We start from the raw sequence: 20158 nt of genomic DNA on the forward strand, positions 1-20158 counted from the left end.
GAGCGGCGCACTTCGTTGCAGCTCCAGACACGCGATGCTGTTCTGCGAAATAGTTCAGCAACGAGTGCAGTCATGCAAATTATACATTACACGCGTGTTTTCTGTACAATGGCATAATACCGCTAATCGCCATGTTAGTTGGTTTAGAGAAGCGAATACTGTGTTCGCGACTCGTTCTAGCGCTGTCAAAGGCCTGGGCAGTGCCTACGCAAGAGGAAAATTTAGCTAGGTGCGCTACTCCACTTTCCCTCTTCACATTGATGTACGCAGAAAGGCTTTCATCAGACAAGCACTTCACCCATTCAAATGAAATCTGTTGCATTTAGGATGGAAGACTCAGGATTCAGAGACTCACCAGTTTTACAAAGAAATACCGAAAATCTGTAGGTCATAGAAATGGATGGATTTTACTAATTTTTAAGTCTGCTCTTAAACAGATGTGAGACCTCTGTAAACTTCTTGTGTTAGAAAATGTCAAGAGGGCAAATTTCAATAATAATTTTATATCTTACGTAAAATTGTTACAATGTTTAAGAGAGTTCTGCAAAAAACCTACTCAGATATTAGCGGGATATATCGGAGCTGTTCATTATACAGTAATTTTGACAGCGTTAGATGTCTCTATAGGTGCAGAATTGTGATATCATTTTTTCACGCGAAACATCTTCAAGAATGGTCAAAGGGGGTGTCACTTGTTATGTCAAGTGTTTCTACCCGCTAAGTTCGTCTTGCAGATGTCAAGTTATTAGCGTTTGAAAAGCGCTGTTCTTCATTCCACATGCAGGAAAAAGGACAGTGACTGCAACGAAGACAAATGTACCATTCCGCGTCAGATGGAACTGTTAGTGTTTAGAAACTTACGCTTATATATCTGCAACCGTAGTAGCCGCGCACCTACCTTTTGCTATCCTTGTGTAGACGAAAAAATTACGTTACTGGACCAAGCATGTGCCACCTGCGCAAATGGCAGAGTTCTTACGCCACGGTTAACGCAATTAGAGCTAACTTAGCAACGTTCAGAGACATAGGTCGCCATTATATTGGTCCGTCGAAGCAGGAATGTCGCGTTTGAGAGAGCTAATTATGCAAGCACATACCACTCGGTGTAAAACAGCCCAACTCATCTTTTTATAAAATTTTTTATCATAGCAGTCATCTTCGTGAAGTGTTCGTAAAAGTTCCTTCTTTCACATCGTTTACAATTGACCACTAACAAAGATTCAATGTTCCTCGTTGTAGATCTCTAACTAACTCACATGCATTTACTAAGAACGACTTCTCAATGTATCAGCGACCAGGAGCAGTTGCTGCTATCCCCGAAGCGCGCAGAGCGAGACTTTTGTGAGCAGACTACCGGCGAAGCTTCCGCAGCGTTGCCGCCTAAGTATGTAACGGAGTATGCAATGTTTCAAGCTGAGTAACACGTACCGAGGCGGGGACTCACCATCGCGAGGTTGAATATCCCACCGACTGGTCCCATGGACGCGGCTTCTTCGATGAGCGCCCGAACTCCTTCGCTGGACGCGACGTCGGCCTTCCTGTCGAGCACCTCGACACCAGCGCCGCGCCAGCGGTCCAGGCACAGCCTCTGGTACCCAGTGCTGAGCCCAGAGCGGGAGGTGAGCAGGAGCTTGCGGCATCCGCGAGTCACCATCCAGTCAGCTAGTTCCAGGCCGACGCCGCCCAGCCCTCCGGCAATCACGTACGACTTGTGTTCGAAGAAGCAGGGGCGCGCGATGGCCTCTACCGTCAGCGGCACTGCTGGGGCCGTGGGCCGCTGTCTGTCCTCCGGTCGGATCTGGAAACGGATTCACATCGCGTTTTAGGAAAATTCCTGCGTCTATTATGATCACGGTTTTCGCCGCGAGAGTGTTTCCCAATGCTTTACCAACGCTCGAAATTTTGTATATTGCCATCAGTAAGCCCTGACATGAATTCAGCGACGGGAAGCTTTACATCTCACACAGCAGGCGCTTCAGTGCAGACAGAAAAATCTGATTATTTGCAAACTTAGAGTGGTTGTACCGGTTCAACCTGAAAAAATTCGAATAGAACGAAGGAAAGTTACAGCCCTCAGTTGTAATCGATTACACGGTCGAGTTGCTCGAGTAAACGCTCAATTGTAGCTGTAGCACGCGCCATTCTGTCCTTCTCGACTTGGCCCTCGTTCTATTTCCTTCTCGAAATAGGAAAACGCATTGACGAACGGGTGATAATAGGATCTCTACCAATGGCTTCGCATAACTGTTACATACAGCCCGCACTAAAAAAACACGGATAAAGAATGGACAAATACGAGCGCTTCGCATCCCTGGAAGGTTATGGGGGCATTGAGGAGAAAAGTGTCAAGTGAGCTCCACGCGTTTCATGCGTCTCCACACTAACGAGCCAGCGGCAGGTCGCTTTGTGCTCTGGCTGACTGCCAATCAAACATCACCTGTACCAACGTCACCGCCATCCTTACATGTAGAGGATACGCATGCTACAGCAAGATATGCCGTGAATGCACAAGGAATGTGAAATCTACGCGCTAGGAGCCAGACGTATGCGTACCCCCTGTTTTTTCCTTTTCTTTTTTTTTTTTTACAAAGCAATACTGGAACGCCGGTCCTGCTCTCATCTACACCACAACTGACTACTTCTCTCAAATCCATTTTTGGCGATTCAGAACAATCACCGCAAACTTGGCCTTCAGCAAAGCCCACCCCCTCTTGAAATGTCCGGCATGTTCACGTTGGAGGTTACAACAAACAAAAATAAATAAATAACAAATACAGCATATATAGCACATATGATCCAGGGGAGGAATTCATTAAGCAAACTTACGAACAAGTTTTGGCGCAGGAAGTGAAAAAAAGTGTATTTAGAAAGCCAAAACTGTTTGTAAGGTCACCAAGTTGCGATGCCCGCCTCTGAAAAGACGAGCGTTGTAGTAAAAAAAAAAAAACACCGTCTAATGCAATGGCAGCACAAGTGCGAGCTTCAGTACTTGCGCCAATAGTAAACGTAAGTCAATCCGCAAACCTTAAGAGCCGTTGCAGCTGCTGACGTAAAAATTTTCTGCGATAGGGGGGTTGCAGTCTTACGAACATAATTATGTATTTTTCTGCGCCGCTCTAGCTGACGCAGGTAAGCGTTGGAACGTGCTGTTGCAGTCACGAACCTCTTTACAGAGTTCAACTTTCGCCCTTATCTTTAAGATACCTCTGTTTAAGTTCTTATATCAGTTGAATATTGAGCATTATAAAATTAACATAGCTTATATTTCTTTCTTTTCCTTCTCACTACCCCCACTAGGCAGAAACACGACCTTACTATAACCCCTCTTCGCGCACGCAATAATTGTTTTAACTATTCATTCCTGCTTCACACCATAGTCCACTGGAATGAGCTAACTAATGCAATTGTTTCGGCACCTTCATCGTCGTTGCCCCCCTTGCCGTTAGAACATGAACTTGCTAATTGAATTGTGTTGAAGTTAACTGTACCTACTTTTATTATATTGTTATTAGTTTCCTTTGAGACAGAGGTGTTAAGTACTCCCAAAGGGACCCCGCATAACATAACACTTGCAGCTTTTATTGTATCGATATTTCTTGTGCCATTCATACCTTCTATCTGTCACACCTATTGTATAACTTGCATCTACTATATGCTCATGTATGCGTCATATTTATTTGTTTTTAATAATATAATTATGTACCGCCCTGGTACATATATATATATATATATATATATATATATATATCTGTGGTATATTTAAATAAAAAGTAATAATAATGCAAATTTCCGATGATATTTTTCCGTTATGCAACGCTGGGGAAACATTGCAACAATTGATTGAGGACCTTAACCGAGAAAGTGTAAGTGTAGGTTGAAGATTATGCAGAAGACAAAGGTAATTTTGAATAACCCGTCAAGCGAACAAGAATTAGTGGTCGGTAGCCAGCCTCTAAAGTGTGCGCAGGAGTAAGTTTATCTAGGTCACTTACTCGCAGCGAATCCTGATTACGAGAAGGAAATTTACAGAACAATGAAAATGGGTCGGAGCACATTGCCAAATCACGACCGGGACCTCAGCGCTGTGATTGGAAAGAAAATCAGACAATCATTCCATTCTTCCAGTGCTATCATATCGGGCAAAAAACTTGGATGTTAATAATAGAGCATTAAAACAAGTTAAGGACTGCTCAAACAAATGATGGAACAAAATATGCTTGGCCTAATGTTAAAAGTAAGGAAGAGAGTGGTGTGGACCACAAAGCAAATGGGAGTGCACGATATCATAGTTGAAATAAGGGGGAACATTGGAGCAGGACAGGCCATGTAATTTATAGGGCAGATTATTGGTGGTCCATTAGAAACACAGAACGGGTGCTAGGGGAGAGCGAACGTTGTCGAGGACGGCATACAATTAGGTGGGATAATAAAATAAGGAAATTTCCAGGCACAAGATGAAATCAGCTATCGCAGGTCAGAGGTAATTAGAGACCGCTGGGAGAAGCCTTCCACCTGCAGTGAACACAAAAATAGGCTGATGACGTTCCGCAACATCCAAAATTCGCCCGAAATTTTCACGCACTGTTGATCTTGAGCCGCACTTCGCTTGGTACTGCGAGGCCGCATTGGCATGTGGTCAGAACGGTGTCTGTCGCCGCTTAGACATCACCACCCCTCCCACCTTGTCCTCGTACTATATGTTCGGTGACGGCTCCGCAGAAAGTGCGCCAGTGTAGAAAGATCGATGACTCGAACCAATTTGATCCGAAACCTATTAGAATGTTCCATCGTTATGTGCTTCGTGTACGGTGATTTGCAGTACTCTGGCATGCTCATGATCGTGCGTTCTTAGGAGGCTGGTAAATTTATGGAAACGCTGACGATGATATTTGAGGTGCCACTTGGACTATGATTTATTACCGGTCTCTAAAATTGAATTGCACGCACCTTTGTGCATTTCACTTTTGTCGCAATGGGGCTGCCTGGACCTGCAAAATAAACCGTCTTCCCGTGATGCGATGCAGCATAGTGTTGCATCAGCTGATTGGGAGCCAAGACGAAGCAATGAACGCTGATACGACGTGAAAGGGTGATAGGAGGTGAAAATTGCACGTGTGTACGCGACGCAGTGAAGCTTTCTGCCACAATTTGCGAGTGTCTGTGGCCACGGCTTCCTTCTGCATTTCTTTCTTTAGGGCTGCTTTCATAGCTCTCCGTGCCCTCGGCAGGGATCCTATGCGAAGAGACGGTGCGTTTCGTCGTCGGTTGGCGCTTGATGACATCGTCGACCAGCTCCTTCAGATGGTACCGGCTGCCGAGGGAGCTGACATTGAGCCTATGCGCGGCGTTAGAACCACAGCTGCAACCGTTTGCAGCGCAACCGCGTATCACACCGATGAACATACGGGTGCTGGTCACTTTGCCTTGACGCCATAGAACTATATATTATGCAGGTTTCTTTTTTTTTCTTTCCATAATTAGTACTGAAACAAACACATTTAGGCACTTTGTAAAGTGTTGGTGATGGTGGTGGTGGTGTTTCTACAGGCGGGCTTATACTGGCAGACCTGGCTGGCAAGTGCTCCACCTAAACGTCTTTTAACGCGACAGCGTTAAGGAGCTCGTGTCGCAGAAAAGCCGGTGTCGTCGGCATCGGCGTCCGCGTCGTTGGCCGTGAGCGATAAATCACGGCAGGCGCTTCATAAATAAAAAGCAACTTCCAAGATTGGCCCGGTGGGAATCGAACCAGGGTCTCCGGAGTGTGAGACGGAGACGCTACCACTCAGCCACGAGTTCGATGCTTCCAAGCGGTACAAACGCGCCTCTAGTGAATGCGGTGTTGCCTTCGAAACGAGCCGTGGAAAGTTATACTGCGGTGTATATCGGTAATTATGAACATGTACAGAAGTCGCAATTACACGAGTTGCGAAGTGCGTTTCAGCTGCATTTCTTCTGCGCTTTCCGCACACGCAGAGCCATCTTGCGGCAAACACAGAAGACCCCCTCCTCGCAATGTACGGCGCTGCCCCGACAGGAGGCGCGCCGCGCGCGCATTGGGACCTCTGCCAGGCGCGTCGCGGTCCCGACTCCCTCTCTCCTGACGACGCTTCGCCGTGCTCCCGGTTGCAGAATCAAGCGCCGTTCCTTTCTTTAGATTACTATCTATCTCTCTGCCCGTGCCGATCACGACGTTTGGCTGGCGTAGATCGTTTCCCCTCCGAGACACCGAGTTCTTTGGTTCGTTCCGTTCGCTCAGGCGCACGTTTCGTTGCCGCGCCGAACGCTGCGTTGCTCGACGCTCACCGCGTGATAGGTGGGCGCTAAGTCCGATGCGGGGCGCATCGTAAGTGATCGCTGTGCCGTAGCGCATTGTCTTATACCCCTTGGCGGGTCGACGGGAACGCTGTCGCGTCCCACTCTTGAAAGCGAAGCTTAAGCGTCCTCCAATTTTTTTCTGCCCCAAATAAGTCACCATCTGTCCAACAGTGCTGTGTCTCACAGAAACGTGTGAAGAATGCGTGACACTCTAATTGCCATTCTTTTGGCGGAGGAGCGGTGAACGGGAGTGCGTGGTTGCGGTTGTTGACGCTACACCAGACACCCGGAATAGGAAGCTGTCCAATAAGGGTGTGCAGTAATTTGCTTAAGAAGGTAATCTCAACTGCACATGCATGATGTGCGATCGTGCTATTACTTGACCGCGCTTCTTTCTTCGCCTGTAGCATGGTCTGAGCTTTGCTTCCTCCTCGCTCTCAGACGACGCTGTCAATTAAATATGCTGTTACTTCGGTTGCACCTTTATGCGTGCCGTTATCGTCAGAGTAAAAAACAAGAACATCATATCCCGTGACAAGGCAACATAACAATGAAGTAATGAAATCATAAACATGAGTTATACAAATGAAAGTGCTATACACAAACAGGTTTACTATAGTGGCCTGTGAATCCGTTGAAATACAGGGTGTTGTCTTTAAGACTTCCAGGACAGTTTTTGATGGCTCCAAGTGGGCACTTCTGGATCTGAAACTCTTATCCTGAGTTCACTCACCTCTATCACAACTTTTCCAATGTGTTTCTCTGAAGCCATAAACCGGAAGGCTTCCTCGGCTTTCTCTCGCGCGAACAGGTGAGTGTTCAGAGGACGGACGACTCCGGAAGCGATGCCATCGCGAACCATTTCGACGAGGCGGCGCTTGTCAGCGGCCAAGTGGATTTCGTCGCGCAGCACTTTGTCCAACGTTATGGCGTGGAACGTGCAATTCCGGATGAACCCGGACATGCCCAAGGGTGAGTTGTTGGGCACGTCGAAGTGCGAGATCTGCAGGAAGCGGCCGTGGTCTGCCAGGCAACGCACGCTCGCCTGTAGCTTCTCCTCGGGCAGTGAGTTGAGGACAAGGTCAACTCCTTCGCAGAATGGGGAAAAAAAAAGATCAATGACACACTTTCTTTGCTTGAGAGGAAGCGTTAGCTCAGGCTTAACTCTGATACCACCTGTTCAAATAGATGTAAAACGCCGAAGGTATTTGATACAAGAAGCGGTACACTGATTTGAATTAAATTCGTTGTGTGTAAAAGAAAACGTGAAATTCTAGTGACTGTAGGAAGCAGAACTTAGATTTTGTGCTTAGGATTTCCTACAAAACCTTGTCAAATTGAGAAGTTTCAAAAAAAGAAGAAAAATAGTAGCATTAATTTTACAAATCCGTAACTGCAGCAAGAACAGCTGTCACATTTCTGTCAACTGCATCCATGCTCCGTGCAAGACGTCGGCTTCGCGGCGAAAGAACGCGCCCAACCACCACCTACAGTAGAAGGCAGTGATAATGTGTAGAGCTGCTGTCGTAAATTAGTCTTTGAGGTGGCTGCGAAATTATGTCCGCCTCTCCAGAAGACGTCAGCACCACAGAGGAAGGGAGCTCTACGCCTCAATAACGACGCGCCCTATCTGCGCAAAGTGAATAATCTCGCCGCCGAAAAAAGGACGGATCTCCTCACGTAACTCGGCGTCTAATGGTAGATTCCTCTGCCAAGTGATGTGCGTCGAGACCTTCCCCCTGCCAAAGGTGCGATGGCTATTCTATCGTAATACCGGGGCTATTTAGGCTGCCCCAACATGCACTTACCCCATCACTCTCTTCTCATATCACTCTTCACTAACAATTCGCAACAGCAATGTGTTCGTCCCTACTTGGTCGCCTGGCTTCCTGGCGCCCATGCCACGTCAGCCTGTCACCTACTAATAGTAACGCGGGACGGCAAGTTGCGAGGAACGGGAATCCGGCATCCTAACACGACGATGCCACTTGACGCGGTGCTTAGAGATCTTATTTCAATTATTCAGGATGACACGCAAACAGCAAGAACGCCGCAAAAGTGTCAATGCGAGGGGAGGTGTTGCAAAGTCCCACTCACCCCTGCCTTTGGTCTCGTCGAGTATGTGCTCCTCGAAGGAGAGGTCGCGTGAGCTGGCGAAGTGTCTGTCTTGCAGCTGCGGGAACCGGCGCTTGAGAAACTCGCGCTTCTCCGTAGAACCTGTGCGCGAAACGAATGATGCAAAAAGAAATAAATTATGCGGTTCCAACGCACGTGAAGGGATTTGTGTCATGCGAAGTTTTACGCGAATAAACGAGTTAAGTGTTTGGGCGACTGTTCATCTTCCTTGGAGAGTTTTGGGGCATGACGCCACTGAGTGCCTGCCCGGCAAGACGCCGAGACTCTCAGCACGTGACTCGTGTGACCGACCATTACGCGTTCTCCAGGATAGGCTGACTTCATGACGTCATCTCCAGGGTCGACACAGTTTACTATTTCACTGTCTCCAGGATCGGCCAACGTTTTCCGCAAAGCAACAGTTCAGAAAACAAATTAGAAAATAATTATTTATTAATTATTCAGGATAATAAAAAAGTTTACCAAAAGTGTTCCCATAAGTAATGACTATCATTGTTTTTGTAGTGCTGGCCAGAAATCAAGATTAACAATGTGTTTTGGGTTTTGTCGATTTAGAACCATGTCGGGATTTTACAAGTTTAAAAGCTGTACAAATTAACATTTTAATGAACGACTTCAGAGCATAAGTCGCAGTTGCATAACCTAACTCGGTTGGTGCTTGTAACTCCGTTTGGTTGGAGGCACCTGTAGAATTTCTAAAGCATCAGTGCCAAAAACGTGCGTCGAATATGCACTGGCGTATCGCGTTTCGTTTCAATAAAAAAAATGTTATTTTCCCTTTTTCGCACTGCGTTAAATAACAGTAGCTGTGCGTACGCACGCTTTCGAACAGCTGAGGACCGATGCCTCGGTACTGCGTGAACATGAATGAACAGAACGTATTTCTTTTTCATTTGGTCTACACTGGTTCTACATATTTTAAAGTGCTAAGGTCGATCAGGCTCGGGCGTTCCCTACCGACGGTGGTGAAGGCGGTGCACCCCATGGACAGGGCGATGGCGATGGCTGCCTGTCCGACGGCTCCGCTGCCGGAGTGGACCAGGACTGACTCGCCAGGCCGCATGTTACTTCGCATTATCAGCGCGTAGTAGGCGGTCGAGTACGCCATCGGAACGGTGCAGGCGTCCTTGAAGCTCCACGTTTCGGGAACCTCCCAAGTGAAATCCGGGTCCGCAATCGCCCGCGTGGCTATAGCCTGGCTTGGCACCAAGCACATGACCCGGCGACCTTGGCTGTCTCGACCTGAGAACTCGGAGCCCATGGCGCAGTCTAAAGAGGCCCGTTTGCCTGAAATGACAGTTTCGAAAATTGATCGGGTTATTGAACCCCAAAGAAAAGCCTTACATTAATCTACAAAAGAGCGCTGGGTGGTACATGTCAGATTCAAGACATCGCCAGAACATGGGCTGCGGTAAGCGCTGCGAATATCAGTCTTCTTTTGTCGTTCCATGTTGGACATAGCGTGTGGACCTTCAAACCGACTTACGGGGTACAAGGTTCAACTTCTAAAAAAGTATGGCTCCAAATCATCAACAGAAAAGCTTTCTTACGGCGTTGATTATTGGCGACACCTTCAAATTACAAAGCCAGTTTGTCCTCACAGATTGTGGAAAATCCTGATCAAGGTTTGGAGTTTTTGCCAAGTGGACCGGCTACATGATCGCTGTTGATAAGACGTATCTTGGAATTATCAAATAACACGTTCGTTAAGAGCGTAAACAACCTTGCAGGGCATTCCTGCGTAAGAGGAACAACCAGAGGCAAACCTTAAGACTAGGGAAACAACGCAACCACAGTCACTGGTTCAGTTTCGTAATATTACGGCTTCGGAACCCTGTCGAGCTCCCAGCCATATTACACATCGTTTCACAGTACTCCGGCGCTGGAGTGAGACACTGTGAAGTATGCTCAGGTGCTCAGGACTACGCAACAGAATGCAGAATTACTTTTCGGCTTTACTTTGCCACAATTTTATTACTACGCATATATTCATGCACATCACTCCAGCACAATCACAGATACTAAGTTCATTTCGAAAACGTGCGACAACCGGTGGCGAGTATTATGGCACGGAAAGACTCATACCTTCACTATAGATAACTTTAGCATAGTGTAATGTAGTCTAACGTGTGACAATTAAATTTAAATGCAGAAGAAAATGCTCTTGTCTTCTTGTACTTCGTGTGCGTTTTTATTCTTACCCCACATCGAGTGTAGACGCTGCTGTGCTCAAGAAGAATCGAAAACCTCATTTCTGGGTGCTCGCCAATCATAGAGGATCGTAGTGGATCATGCGGGTAATGCGCAATCCTCAACAAAACGTAAAACAGCTGCGCCGCAAACACGCATTCCTTCAACATTTTAACATTTATCGCAGTGCAATAAACGTCCATTAGTCGTAAGCTTGTAAGCTGTCATGTTTCTAGGTTGTTCTCAATTGTCTTTTTTGCTCGCCACTGACTACTGCACTGTTCGCCATATGCATGGAGCCTAACGGGCTAGTCTAAATGCACTACCAACGCTCCTTCTCGTTTGATAAGTATTTCCGGTAAGTAATAACAATATGGTTCGAAAATACAATTTGGGAAATGTGAAACCTTTGGCAGGCTGCTATCTTCTGCAGCGCTTGCTTCAAATTGTTTCTAGCGCAAGAACGAACGAGCTGTAATTGCTCACACTGCACAAGCGTTCAGACCGAGAATTGCTTCTAAGGACATAACGACTAGTTTAAACAGGATAACATTACGCTCATTATGACTCGTAAAATTATACGTACCCTTTTCTTACGCGCTACATAAACTACTAAACATGAGTACCTGGTAATCATGGCCTCATATTTTGCCACAAAGCATGGTGCTTGAAGGCCATATCACCTCAATCAAAAAAGGCCGCCTTCCTTATGAATGCGCAAAGCTACGTTTTGCTCCACAGGCGTTGTTAGAGAGAGTCTATAGCACCTGCATCGTGTCTCGAAGAAATGAGGAGTACAGTACGTCGGCGCGCGCGTCGTTATGGCGCCCCCTGCTCTTGCCCGTAGATCACTGCAACGAATCGGTGGCGTTTCTTATTGCTTCTGTTTTGTAGCAGAACTCTTACTCGGGTCACCGAAATGCCGAACCATTCCTGTCAAGCCAGTAAAGATTGTTTACACACCCCGTGTCGCTTGAACAACCCACTGACCTGAAATAGGCTCTGGCGAAATCTTTCCCGTTGCCAGCAACACGTCATGGAAGTTGAGCGCCGCACAGTACACATCACACAGCCTTCTGTCTTCGAGAGTTCTGCTGGAGGGGGACGCATACTTGAGCGGAGATTCGTACCAGTCCAAGCTGGACAAGTCGCCTCGTGTCTGGATGCTTAGGAAGGCGAACTCCGTAGTTGTCCTCTGCAGGCCATCTGTGGTGCACGTTTCAAGGGGCATTGAAGATGAGCACATGGGCAGGCAACCTCAGAGAGAGAGAGAGAAAGTAGTGTTTTTAAGTTATGGCTCGACGACTATTTAGTAAAATGGGTCAAGAGAAGGGAGATTGGACCCTATAGGGAGTGTATCTGTGGAGGTTAGCCCATGGCCGGACACAGTCCTCAAACGATGTGAGCGCGTTAGGCCGTGTTTGTACCGGAATGCCTTGAGCCTTTCGTATTTCCGCCCGCTGGTACGCCGAAATGAATACTTAGATTTACTTACCTTGCGCTTGCACTGCACCTCTTGCAATAGTCATTCTTATCAATGATTTCCGTGTTTAAAACAGAAAAGCAATCTTCAAGCACGAACAGACCGATTTGGCCGATGTGCTTTGAGAATGCCAACGCCATAAGGAAGAAGGACCAGGAGGAAGGGGCAAGACAACAGCAGGACCCTCTGAAGCGGGGCGCCTTACTGAGAGATGGCAAGTCGCCCTCCACAGCGACGCACCCGAAGACCAGAAGTGGGCCATCCAGCGGGCCAGGGCCGTTGCCGAGGATCTCGGAAGATTTTCCTCGGGCGATGGACCCCGGGCAGTCTGGCCCCGGACACCAACAGCATTAACCGTTGGACAAATAAAGTTTATTCTTATCCTATCCTACAACTTATATGGTCACAAATAGCATTGACATTTTATCAGATGGGAGTACGTATAGGTCTTTCATTTTATCGATTTTCCTGACACACTCAGTAAGTTATTCATCACGCTGTTCATGTTCATTTAAGAAGACTGACTGATATACTCCAACGACTCGCTTCATATTTACTAAATTAAGCTTCGATACTCCAAAAGGCAAAACAAATTTGGCTCGGTGGGAGTTTCAGCAATTTTCAGTATTGAGCCCTAAGTTCGCACTCGTGGTTCCCTCCTGCATTCCAGCTGTATTTTTCTGTGGCTGTATTTGGAATCATTTTAAAAATTCTCGGGATTACTCGCCTCCTCTCATCGAATTGTCTCCCCCAACCTCCGGGAAGAGGGACGATGAATAAAATTCTCATGGCTTCTCATGTTAGAATTTGTGACCTATCATGTCATGTGACCTATAGCACAGTGATGTGTTCGGTTCTTCTATTGCCGATGCCACGACAGCGGTCCAGCGATCTAAGATTTTGTGCCTTCTACAAGAATTTCCTTCTTTAGATGTAGGGCAGCCTTCCCTGGGCCGGACGCCAACTGTTACGCATCGCGTCGATACTGGCCCGCAACCGCCATTGCGGCAACGTCCGTATCGTGTGTCTCCTGCAGAACGTCGTGTAATGATCAAACAAGTCGACGACATGCTTCTCCGCGAGGTGATACGACCTAACAACAGTCCATGGGCATCTCCTGTCGTCCTAGTTACGAAGAAAGATCGTTCTGTGCGGTTTTGTGTGGACTACCACCGCCTGAACAAGATCACTCGCAAGGACGTCTACCCTCTCCCTCGCATAGACGACACGATTGACAGTCTATAAGGCGCCCAATTATTTTCATCTCTAGATTTGCGCTCAGTGTATTGGCAAGTACCCAGCTCACAATTCTAGGCTACGTCGTGTCCAAGGATGCAATTCGCCCTGATCCAGCTAGCTTCGGACCGTCGCCGAATTCCCCAAGCCAACGTCCGTCAAAGAATTGCGCAGTTTCGTCGGTTTGTGTACCTACAAACCGTACCGCTTCATTCGCCGCCATCATATCACCCCTGACGAAACTGCTAAGAAGCAACGGGCCCCTCACTTCGTGGTCGTCCGAGTGCGACGAGGCCTTCACAAAGCGCCGTCGTGTGCTGACGTCTCCACCAATTTTGCGCCATTACGACCCGACAGCCCCTACAGAGGTACACAAAGGTGCCAGCGATGTTGGCCTCGGTGCTGCTCTTGTCCAGCGCAAACATGGGTTTCGTGATTATGTCCTGGCTTACGCAAGTCGTACAGTTACGAAAGCTGAGACCGATTACACTGTGACAGAAAATGAATAATTGCCCATCATCTGGGCTGTCACCAATTTCAGGCCTTACCTTTACGGCCGTCCATTTGATGTAGTCCCGGACCACCATACACTATGCTGGCTGTCGTTTTGAAAAATACCTCAGGCCGTCTTGCCTGATGGGCACTTTTTCTTCAGGACTATGATATCCGCGTGCTCTACCACAGCAGACGCCAGCATTCTAACGCCGACGCCCTCTCGCCCACTCCCTTGCCTGACCACAATGCCTGCTGCTCCCTATCCCACTTTACCGTTTCTTCGCTCGACCTTACCACCATCGCGTCTGAGCAGCGCAAGGACCATCGGATTACCTCTCTCATAAACTTGCTTTCTGATTCATCAGCACGACCAAACACTCGCACGTTGCGTCGTCAAGCTCACCATTTCGCCATTCGGGACAAACTGCTTCACCGACGCAAATATAACCCCAACGGGCGCCAGTAATTATCACTAATACTCAGAAGTTTTCAAAACTTATCAGCGCCTTCGACAGCTGTACTACTGGCGAGGGATGTACCGCTGCGTTCAGAAGTTCGTTCGCTCTTGCCCCGATTGTGAGCGCCGGAAATCTCCACCTGCCATTTCCTGCCAGCCAGTCTGCAATCTTTACCTTGCCCTACCCGGCCGTTTTGGCGCGTGGGCATCGATTTGTATGTGCCCCTTCTCCTCACATTGGCTGAAAACCGCTGGGTCATAGTGGCGGTTGACCACCTCACGCAATAGGCCGAAACTGCCGTCTTCTCGGTAGTTACAGCGCGCAATGTTGCCGCCCTCCTGCATGATCAGTTAGTAAGAAAATGGATGTATCCCTGCTTCAACATGGCATAATGACTTTAGCGAAGCTGCTACTACAGTGGCAGCGACAGCTACTAGTCTGTGACTCGTCGTTTGTCGACGTCAGAAGACTCGCTCCAGATGCAGACATTCGAAAGCACTTTTTAGAAGTTCAAACGAAGCATTCCTCGACAAATGTCTCGGCTGGTGTGATTGCCATCCTCTGTGAAAACAGAGCGAAACCGATTCGCCAAGGTACTTGTACCATCGCGGGCGTCGACTACACCACGAGCCACAATCACTAGGTCGGCTTCATGCAGGGTTCGCTTTGATATAGATGATGTGTCCCAAGTGACTGTGCTGACACGTTCCGGCATCTGCTCTGCTGTCAGATTCTCGAATGAAGAATGGGCGATAACCTTTGGAGTGCTCAAGATGCGACGACAGACCCATCAAAGTCACGTGCCAGCGTGTCTTATACAGATCTTGTTTGGAAATCCTACCTACTGCACCTCCAAACAAGCGTATTCAGGACAGAGGCCTATGCTCAAGCCGATGTGCTTGATGTGCTTCACCGTTGACAGTGAAGCACATCAACAGACTGAAACTCCTAAAGGAAGTAATATTTGGACTCTTCAAGCGTTGTTAAAGCTTTAATGTCGCCGCCAAGCCATAGAAATTCTGCATTAATGACGTATAGTCACCGTTCTGTTGTGTTTATGCGTCCAAAGAAGTCATATTATGCTGAATGTTTGGGCAGAGACATCGAGTGTAATGTGCTTGTCGACAATAATGCCGCATCCATCAAAACCAAAGTTAGCAACGATGCAAGTGCCGTCCCTGCTATAGACTTGAAGGCGTTCATACGTAAGAAACGGGTGAGCTGTCGACAACGTACGTGGAAAACAGTATCCTTAATAAACTCCACTTTATTAAGTCCAACTTAGGAAATTGGCAGCTTATAGCAAGCATACGACGAGGTCAGGTAATTTTCGGCCGTCTTAGAATAAGTTACACCTACGGCACACTTACGCTCGTTGACCGGTGATAATCCTCCAAGTGCGATAAACGTGGCGAGACACTTACGGTCCTTCACGGTTTGTTAGAATGTCTGCAAACAAAAGCTCGAAGAAAAAAAAAACGGCACAGGCCTGCGCGGTACACGCAGCACGGTCGCAGCGTGAGCTCGATGAGCGCTACACTGGAGTTCCATTTACGGGGCCACGCACCACAGGGTCTTCACGGCAGCGTCTCTTCGCGCCGTTGTCACGATAACAATCTGAGCTGTCCGCCTGGCGTCGACGGCGAACGGCGGCTTGTCCCGCTCTCTGCACAGCGCGGTCTGCTGAGCCCGATGCTGCCTGGTTGCAGCCGCGCGCGTAGCTCTACGATTCGCTTCTTCAGAAGCTTTTCGTACTTTGCGAGGAAGTGCACAACGTGTACCGCAGTGTAAACACGAGGATCCAGACTACGTGGCGCACATATCACATTCCTTGACCCGTGCTGTTGATGACGATGACAATGATGGTTTATTGGCATCTCCTTCGAAACGGGGTGCTGACAAATAGCCATCTAGTCTGCTTGAGTTAACTAGGTCCAGGTACGCGCAGCATGAAACTGCTGTATGCAGCTGCTACAAGTAAGGACACCTGGTAGAATATAACGGAACTGCAATGAAAAGTTTGTACGTATCGACCCTACGCGGCGCACATTCTACAAGTGGCAGGATACATTCTACAAGTGGCAGGAAACGACCCCAAAGACGATGATGAAGATTTAATGGCATTGCTTTTGAAACGGGACAGAGAAAAACAGTCGCCTGGCCTGCTTGAATTAATCTGGTATCCCACACGTTTTTCATTACATCAATATTTATATGTCTCCATAATCTGCTTTTTCTTCTTCAAGGCTTCCTCCCTGCCTTGTACCGCTACCTATGCAAGGGCTACATGAGGTGCCTCCTGTTGTAATAATATGCAAGTGCGATGCAAAGGGCGCCTATATATATGCTGCGCGACGCGCATATCAGATTACAAGGCAAGTGGCCCGACACGATGATAATAATGATGTTGATTTACTGGCATCCCTTTAAAAGCGGCGGTGGCTTAGTCACCTAGTCAGCTTGATGTAATCAGGTACATAATATATTTTCTAGCATTATTGTACACATCTCCGTAAACTTCTTTTTTCTCCCCTAAGCCTTCTTAGCCGCCTTGTACCGTTACCTGGGCATCTGCTACATGGTATCCTACCTAGTGTAATATTACGCAATTGCAGTGCAAAATATGGACACATCGACGCTACGCGGTGCGCATGTGACAGCGCGTGTCTCGTCACCCGCTAGGACGCGTTTATAGGGCATTTTTCCGCAGAGTGCTAGAACGCTGACGTGGCTCAATGGTTGAGTAGCCGACTCCCACGCAGCGGGCCCAGGCTCAATCCCGGCGGAGAAATGGGTACTGCTTTCCTAGCTGCTACGATAGCTGCTACGGACACCGGCGGCGGACACCATCGCCAACTGAAACGGCTGTATCGCATTGATACGTTAGGCAATAGAAACTGAAGGCTCTTAGCCGCAATGACGCCATGATACACCCACTCTTCGCAATTCATTACTGCATTCGACATTCACGATCTCATGCTTGCTGCTCTTTCGCCATACCGGGCGCCGTTGGCACATACAGAATTAAACGTGTGTAGGTTATGGTGGTTAAAGGAAAACGTTTCATGAAACAATTCTTGCATGTGATGAAAGTAAGCAACATTGTATGCATCGCGGCTAGTTCTAAGCTGTTCGTTTACCCGCTTCGCTAAAACTACCCTTCCCATAGATTCCAACATGTGCGTTGGATCTGAGTAATTTATAAAAAAATTAACAGCTTCTTTCCACGAATATTCATGTTCACCAGTGTCAGTCTCTGAAAATTAGCAGCACTAGCTTTTGTCATCTGCCAATTTTTGTAAGCATTTTCGTCAATAGTCAAAGGCGTCAAGCCATTCCACTCACCGGAATATAGGGACAGGTGCCTGTACGATCCCCACTGCCCACGGCAGTACACATTCATCACCAGGTCTTGCTCAAAAATGTCCGCATACTTTGGATTACTGGGGCTGAAGTCGAAGACCTCGTTTGAACCACTGGTGCTCGCATCGAACACACACCTACGGAAAAATCAGAAAGAAACTAGAAGGAATTTCGATCAAAATGTGATTCCCGTATTTTGTTGTCGATATATCATGTTTGTCGCATTCGATACCATCAAAAACTGATTAAGTTGACAAATATGTTAACTTTGCGAACGCACATAAAACGTGCTGTCACTGAAAAGGGTTTTGCTAATATTGAGTAATTACTTAAATGCCTCATTTGAATGCATCGAAACTATTTTATGTTACCTGTGTGAAACATTAGTTTAGCGGTCATTGCATTTTACCTACACAATTTTTTTGTAACTTTTGTTAGCTTTGTATATTTCTTGTGTGTCACTTTCTTTGCCAGGTCCCTCGCTATATTGAGCTATGTTGTTCATTTGAGGTTACTTTTCATAACTTTTTACCAATATTCTGCTTGTATTATGGCACGTTTCTTTTTTTTTCATCAATTGACAATCTTGTAACAATCCCGGGCTGGGCTAGCGGACCCCGTAGCCAGGAACATTTTTCCAGTATGGTTTCTTTATATTTTTTCTGAATAAAGAGGTTCAAAGGTCAGATAATCGGTTTATTCTGTTACGGAAAGAGGGGCACAGCTAAGTCGGCAGCCACTCCTAAATATGCTTACCTTATGTGGCATCCGCCGGTTTCCTGCCGAAGGCAGTTGATGAAGCCAACGATGCCACTGGTGCCAGCATCATCGGCGAGAATCCAGATGTTCTCTCCGGCCGACATGGAGTCGTACTGCACTGTTTTCGCCTTTAGCGTCTCGACCCATCCGAATTCATTGTTCTTAACCTTTACCACGTCCTGCTTGCTGAGGTCCGAGACTGCTGAACGCTTTCTAAACAGAAGCAGCGAAGATAACTTGTTCGATTTGAGGCCCACGAGCAGCAATCCGTAAGCCTTGAACACAGAGACAACCTCCTCGTCCGAATACGTGCGAAAAACAGTGCCACCCATAGACCAGAGAAATGCCTCGGCCGGCGTAATTGCCGTCCTTTGCGACAATAGAACGAAACCGAGTTCCTTGCACTCAGACAACTGATTGGCCAAGGTACTAATATCATCGTAGACGTCGACTACACTACGAGCCACAATCACTAGGTCGGCTTCCTGCAGAGTTCGCTTTGATATAGATGATGTGTCCCAAGTGATTGTGCTGACGCCTTTTGGTACCTGCTCTGGTGTTAGTTTCTCTAATGAAGAATGGGGCACGGAATATTCCACATTAGGTCGGAAGTCGTGTAGCGGGAGCAATTGGAGAACCCAAGATGCGATGAGCGACGGATTTTCACCACAAGCTAGCTCCAGAACTCGGAGCCTTTTAGAAGCCGTATTCTCCAGGACGACGTCAAGAAGGCTCCTTAAAGGGTCTTCTCCAAATAGCGCCGTGTTAAGGATGTCTCTCTCCAAGCACTGCTTCTGACCTTCAAGCGATGACTGGACGCACGATGACAGGGAATTGGAGTAGTTGGCTTCCTTACGGACAAGAAGGAGGACTTTCAGAAGGCCGTGGTTATCAGCGGCGTCCTCGAGGTATCCGTTCCACACGCTTCCGGGCAGGTCACGGCAACCGCCTTGGAAGCCGTGCGTTCCGGTGTCGTTCTCTCCGTGATCTTCGAGCATACTGCGGGCAACGTCGGAGCACACGTCGACGTACTCGCGTACAGAGCAATATCGCTCCTCCTTGGCGGCATCGTCGTCCCTGTAAGGCACGAAGCTGTACTCCTCGAGAAACGGAGTCTGCCGCACGGGACGCCGCTGGGCTACGCTCGTCTTGAATCCTTTCACGACGACGCCACCGGCGCGGCACGTGTTCCGGTGAATTTCGTAGGTCACGTCCACTCCTGCACAAGCCCAGGTGCACCCATGTTTGTAAAGACGCACGATCACAACTCAAAGGGGCAGCATTTGATATAGCTGAGGCTAGGGACCACAGAAAATCTGCACTCTGCTACAAAAATCCACACTAGTTCCTATTTGTTGGCATTACTACTCCACACCGTAAGCAAGTCTTGAAATAAAGAATAAACAGTATCTTAATCTGCCAGACTATGACGTTGGCGCGTCAGTTTAGGGCACTTAGAATATGTTTTCTGATCCGCTCCTCGCGTTAATATATTAACGATGAGTCGAATACCGCACGCGAAGGAAGTAAAGGCAATGACATTTTGAAGTTGTCTGCCTTACTAGAGCGATAGACGGACGTAGGGACGGATAGACGCCTGGACAGATGGATTGAAGTATGTATGTATGTATGTATGTATGTATGTATGTATGTATGTATGTATGTATGTATGTATGTATGTATGTATGTATGTATGTATGTATGTATGTATGTATGTATGTAT

The 20158-nt window shown here is 47.5% G+C and overlaps 1 protein-coding gene across 1 annotated transcript in view; it reads right to left on the minus strand.

Moving 5' to 3' along the window:
• The window catches only part of LOC135921635 (fatty acid synthase-like), a 144874-nt gene that overhangs the window by 43234 nt on the left and 81482 nt on the right, over positions 1 to 20158 (minus strand). Inside the window, exons 15-21 of the mRNA XM_065455913.1 lie at positions 18433 to 19654; positions 17659 to 17813; positions 11632 to 11847; positions 9409 to 9738; positions 8413 to 8532; positions 7049 to 7404; positions 1445 to 1798 (exon numbers count right to left, since the gene is read on the minus strand). Of these exons, the coding sequence (XP_065311985.1) occupies positions 1445 to 1798; positions 7049 to 7404; positions 8413 to 8532; positions 9409 to 9738; positions 11632 to 11847; positions 17659 to 17813; positions 18433 to 19654 (2753 nt within the window). The remainder of the gene's footprint in view (positions 1 to 1444; positions 1799 to 7048; positions 7405 to 8412; positions 8533 to 9408; positions 9739 to 11631; positions 11848 to 17658; positions 17814 to 18432; positions 19655 to 20158) is intronic.

Source organism: Dermacentor albipictus, chromosome 8 (assembly GCF_038994185.2).
Source record: "Dermacentor albipictus isolate Rhodes 1998 colony chromosome 8, USDA_Dalb.pri_finalv2, whole genome shotgun sequence".
Lineage (NCBI taxonomy): Eukaryota > Metazoa > Arthropoda > Arachnida > Ixodida > Ixodidae > Dermacentor > Dermacentor albipictus.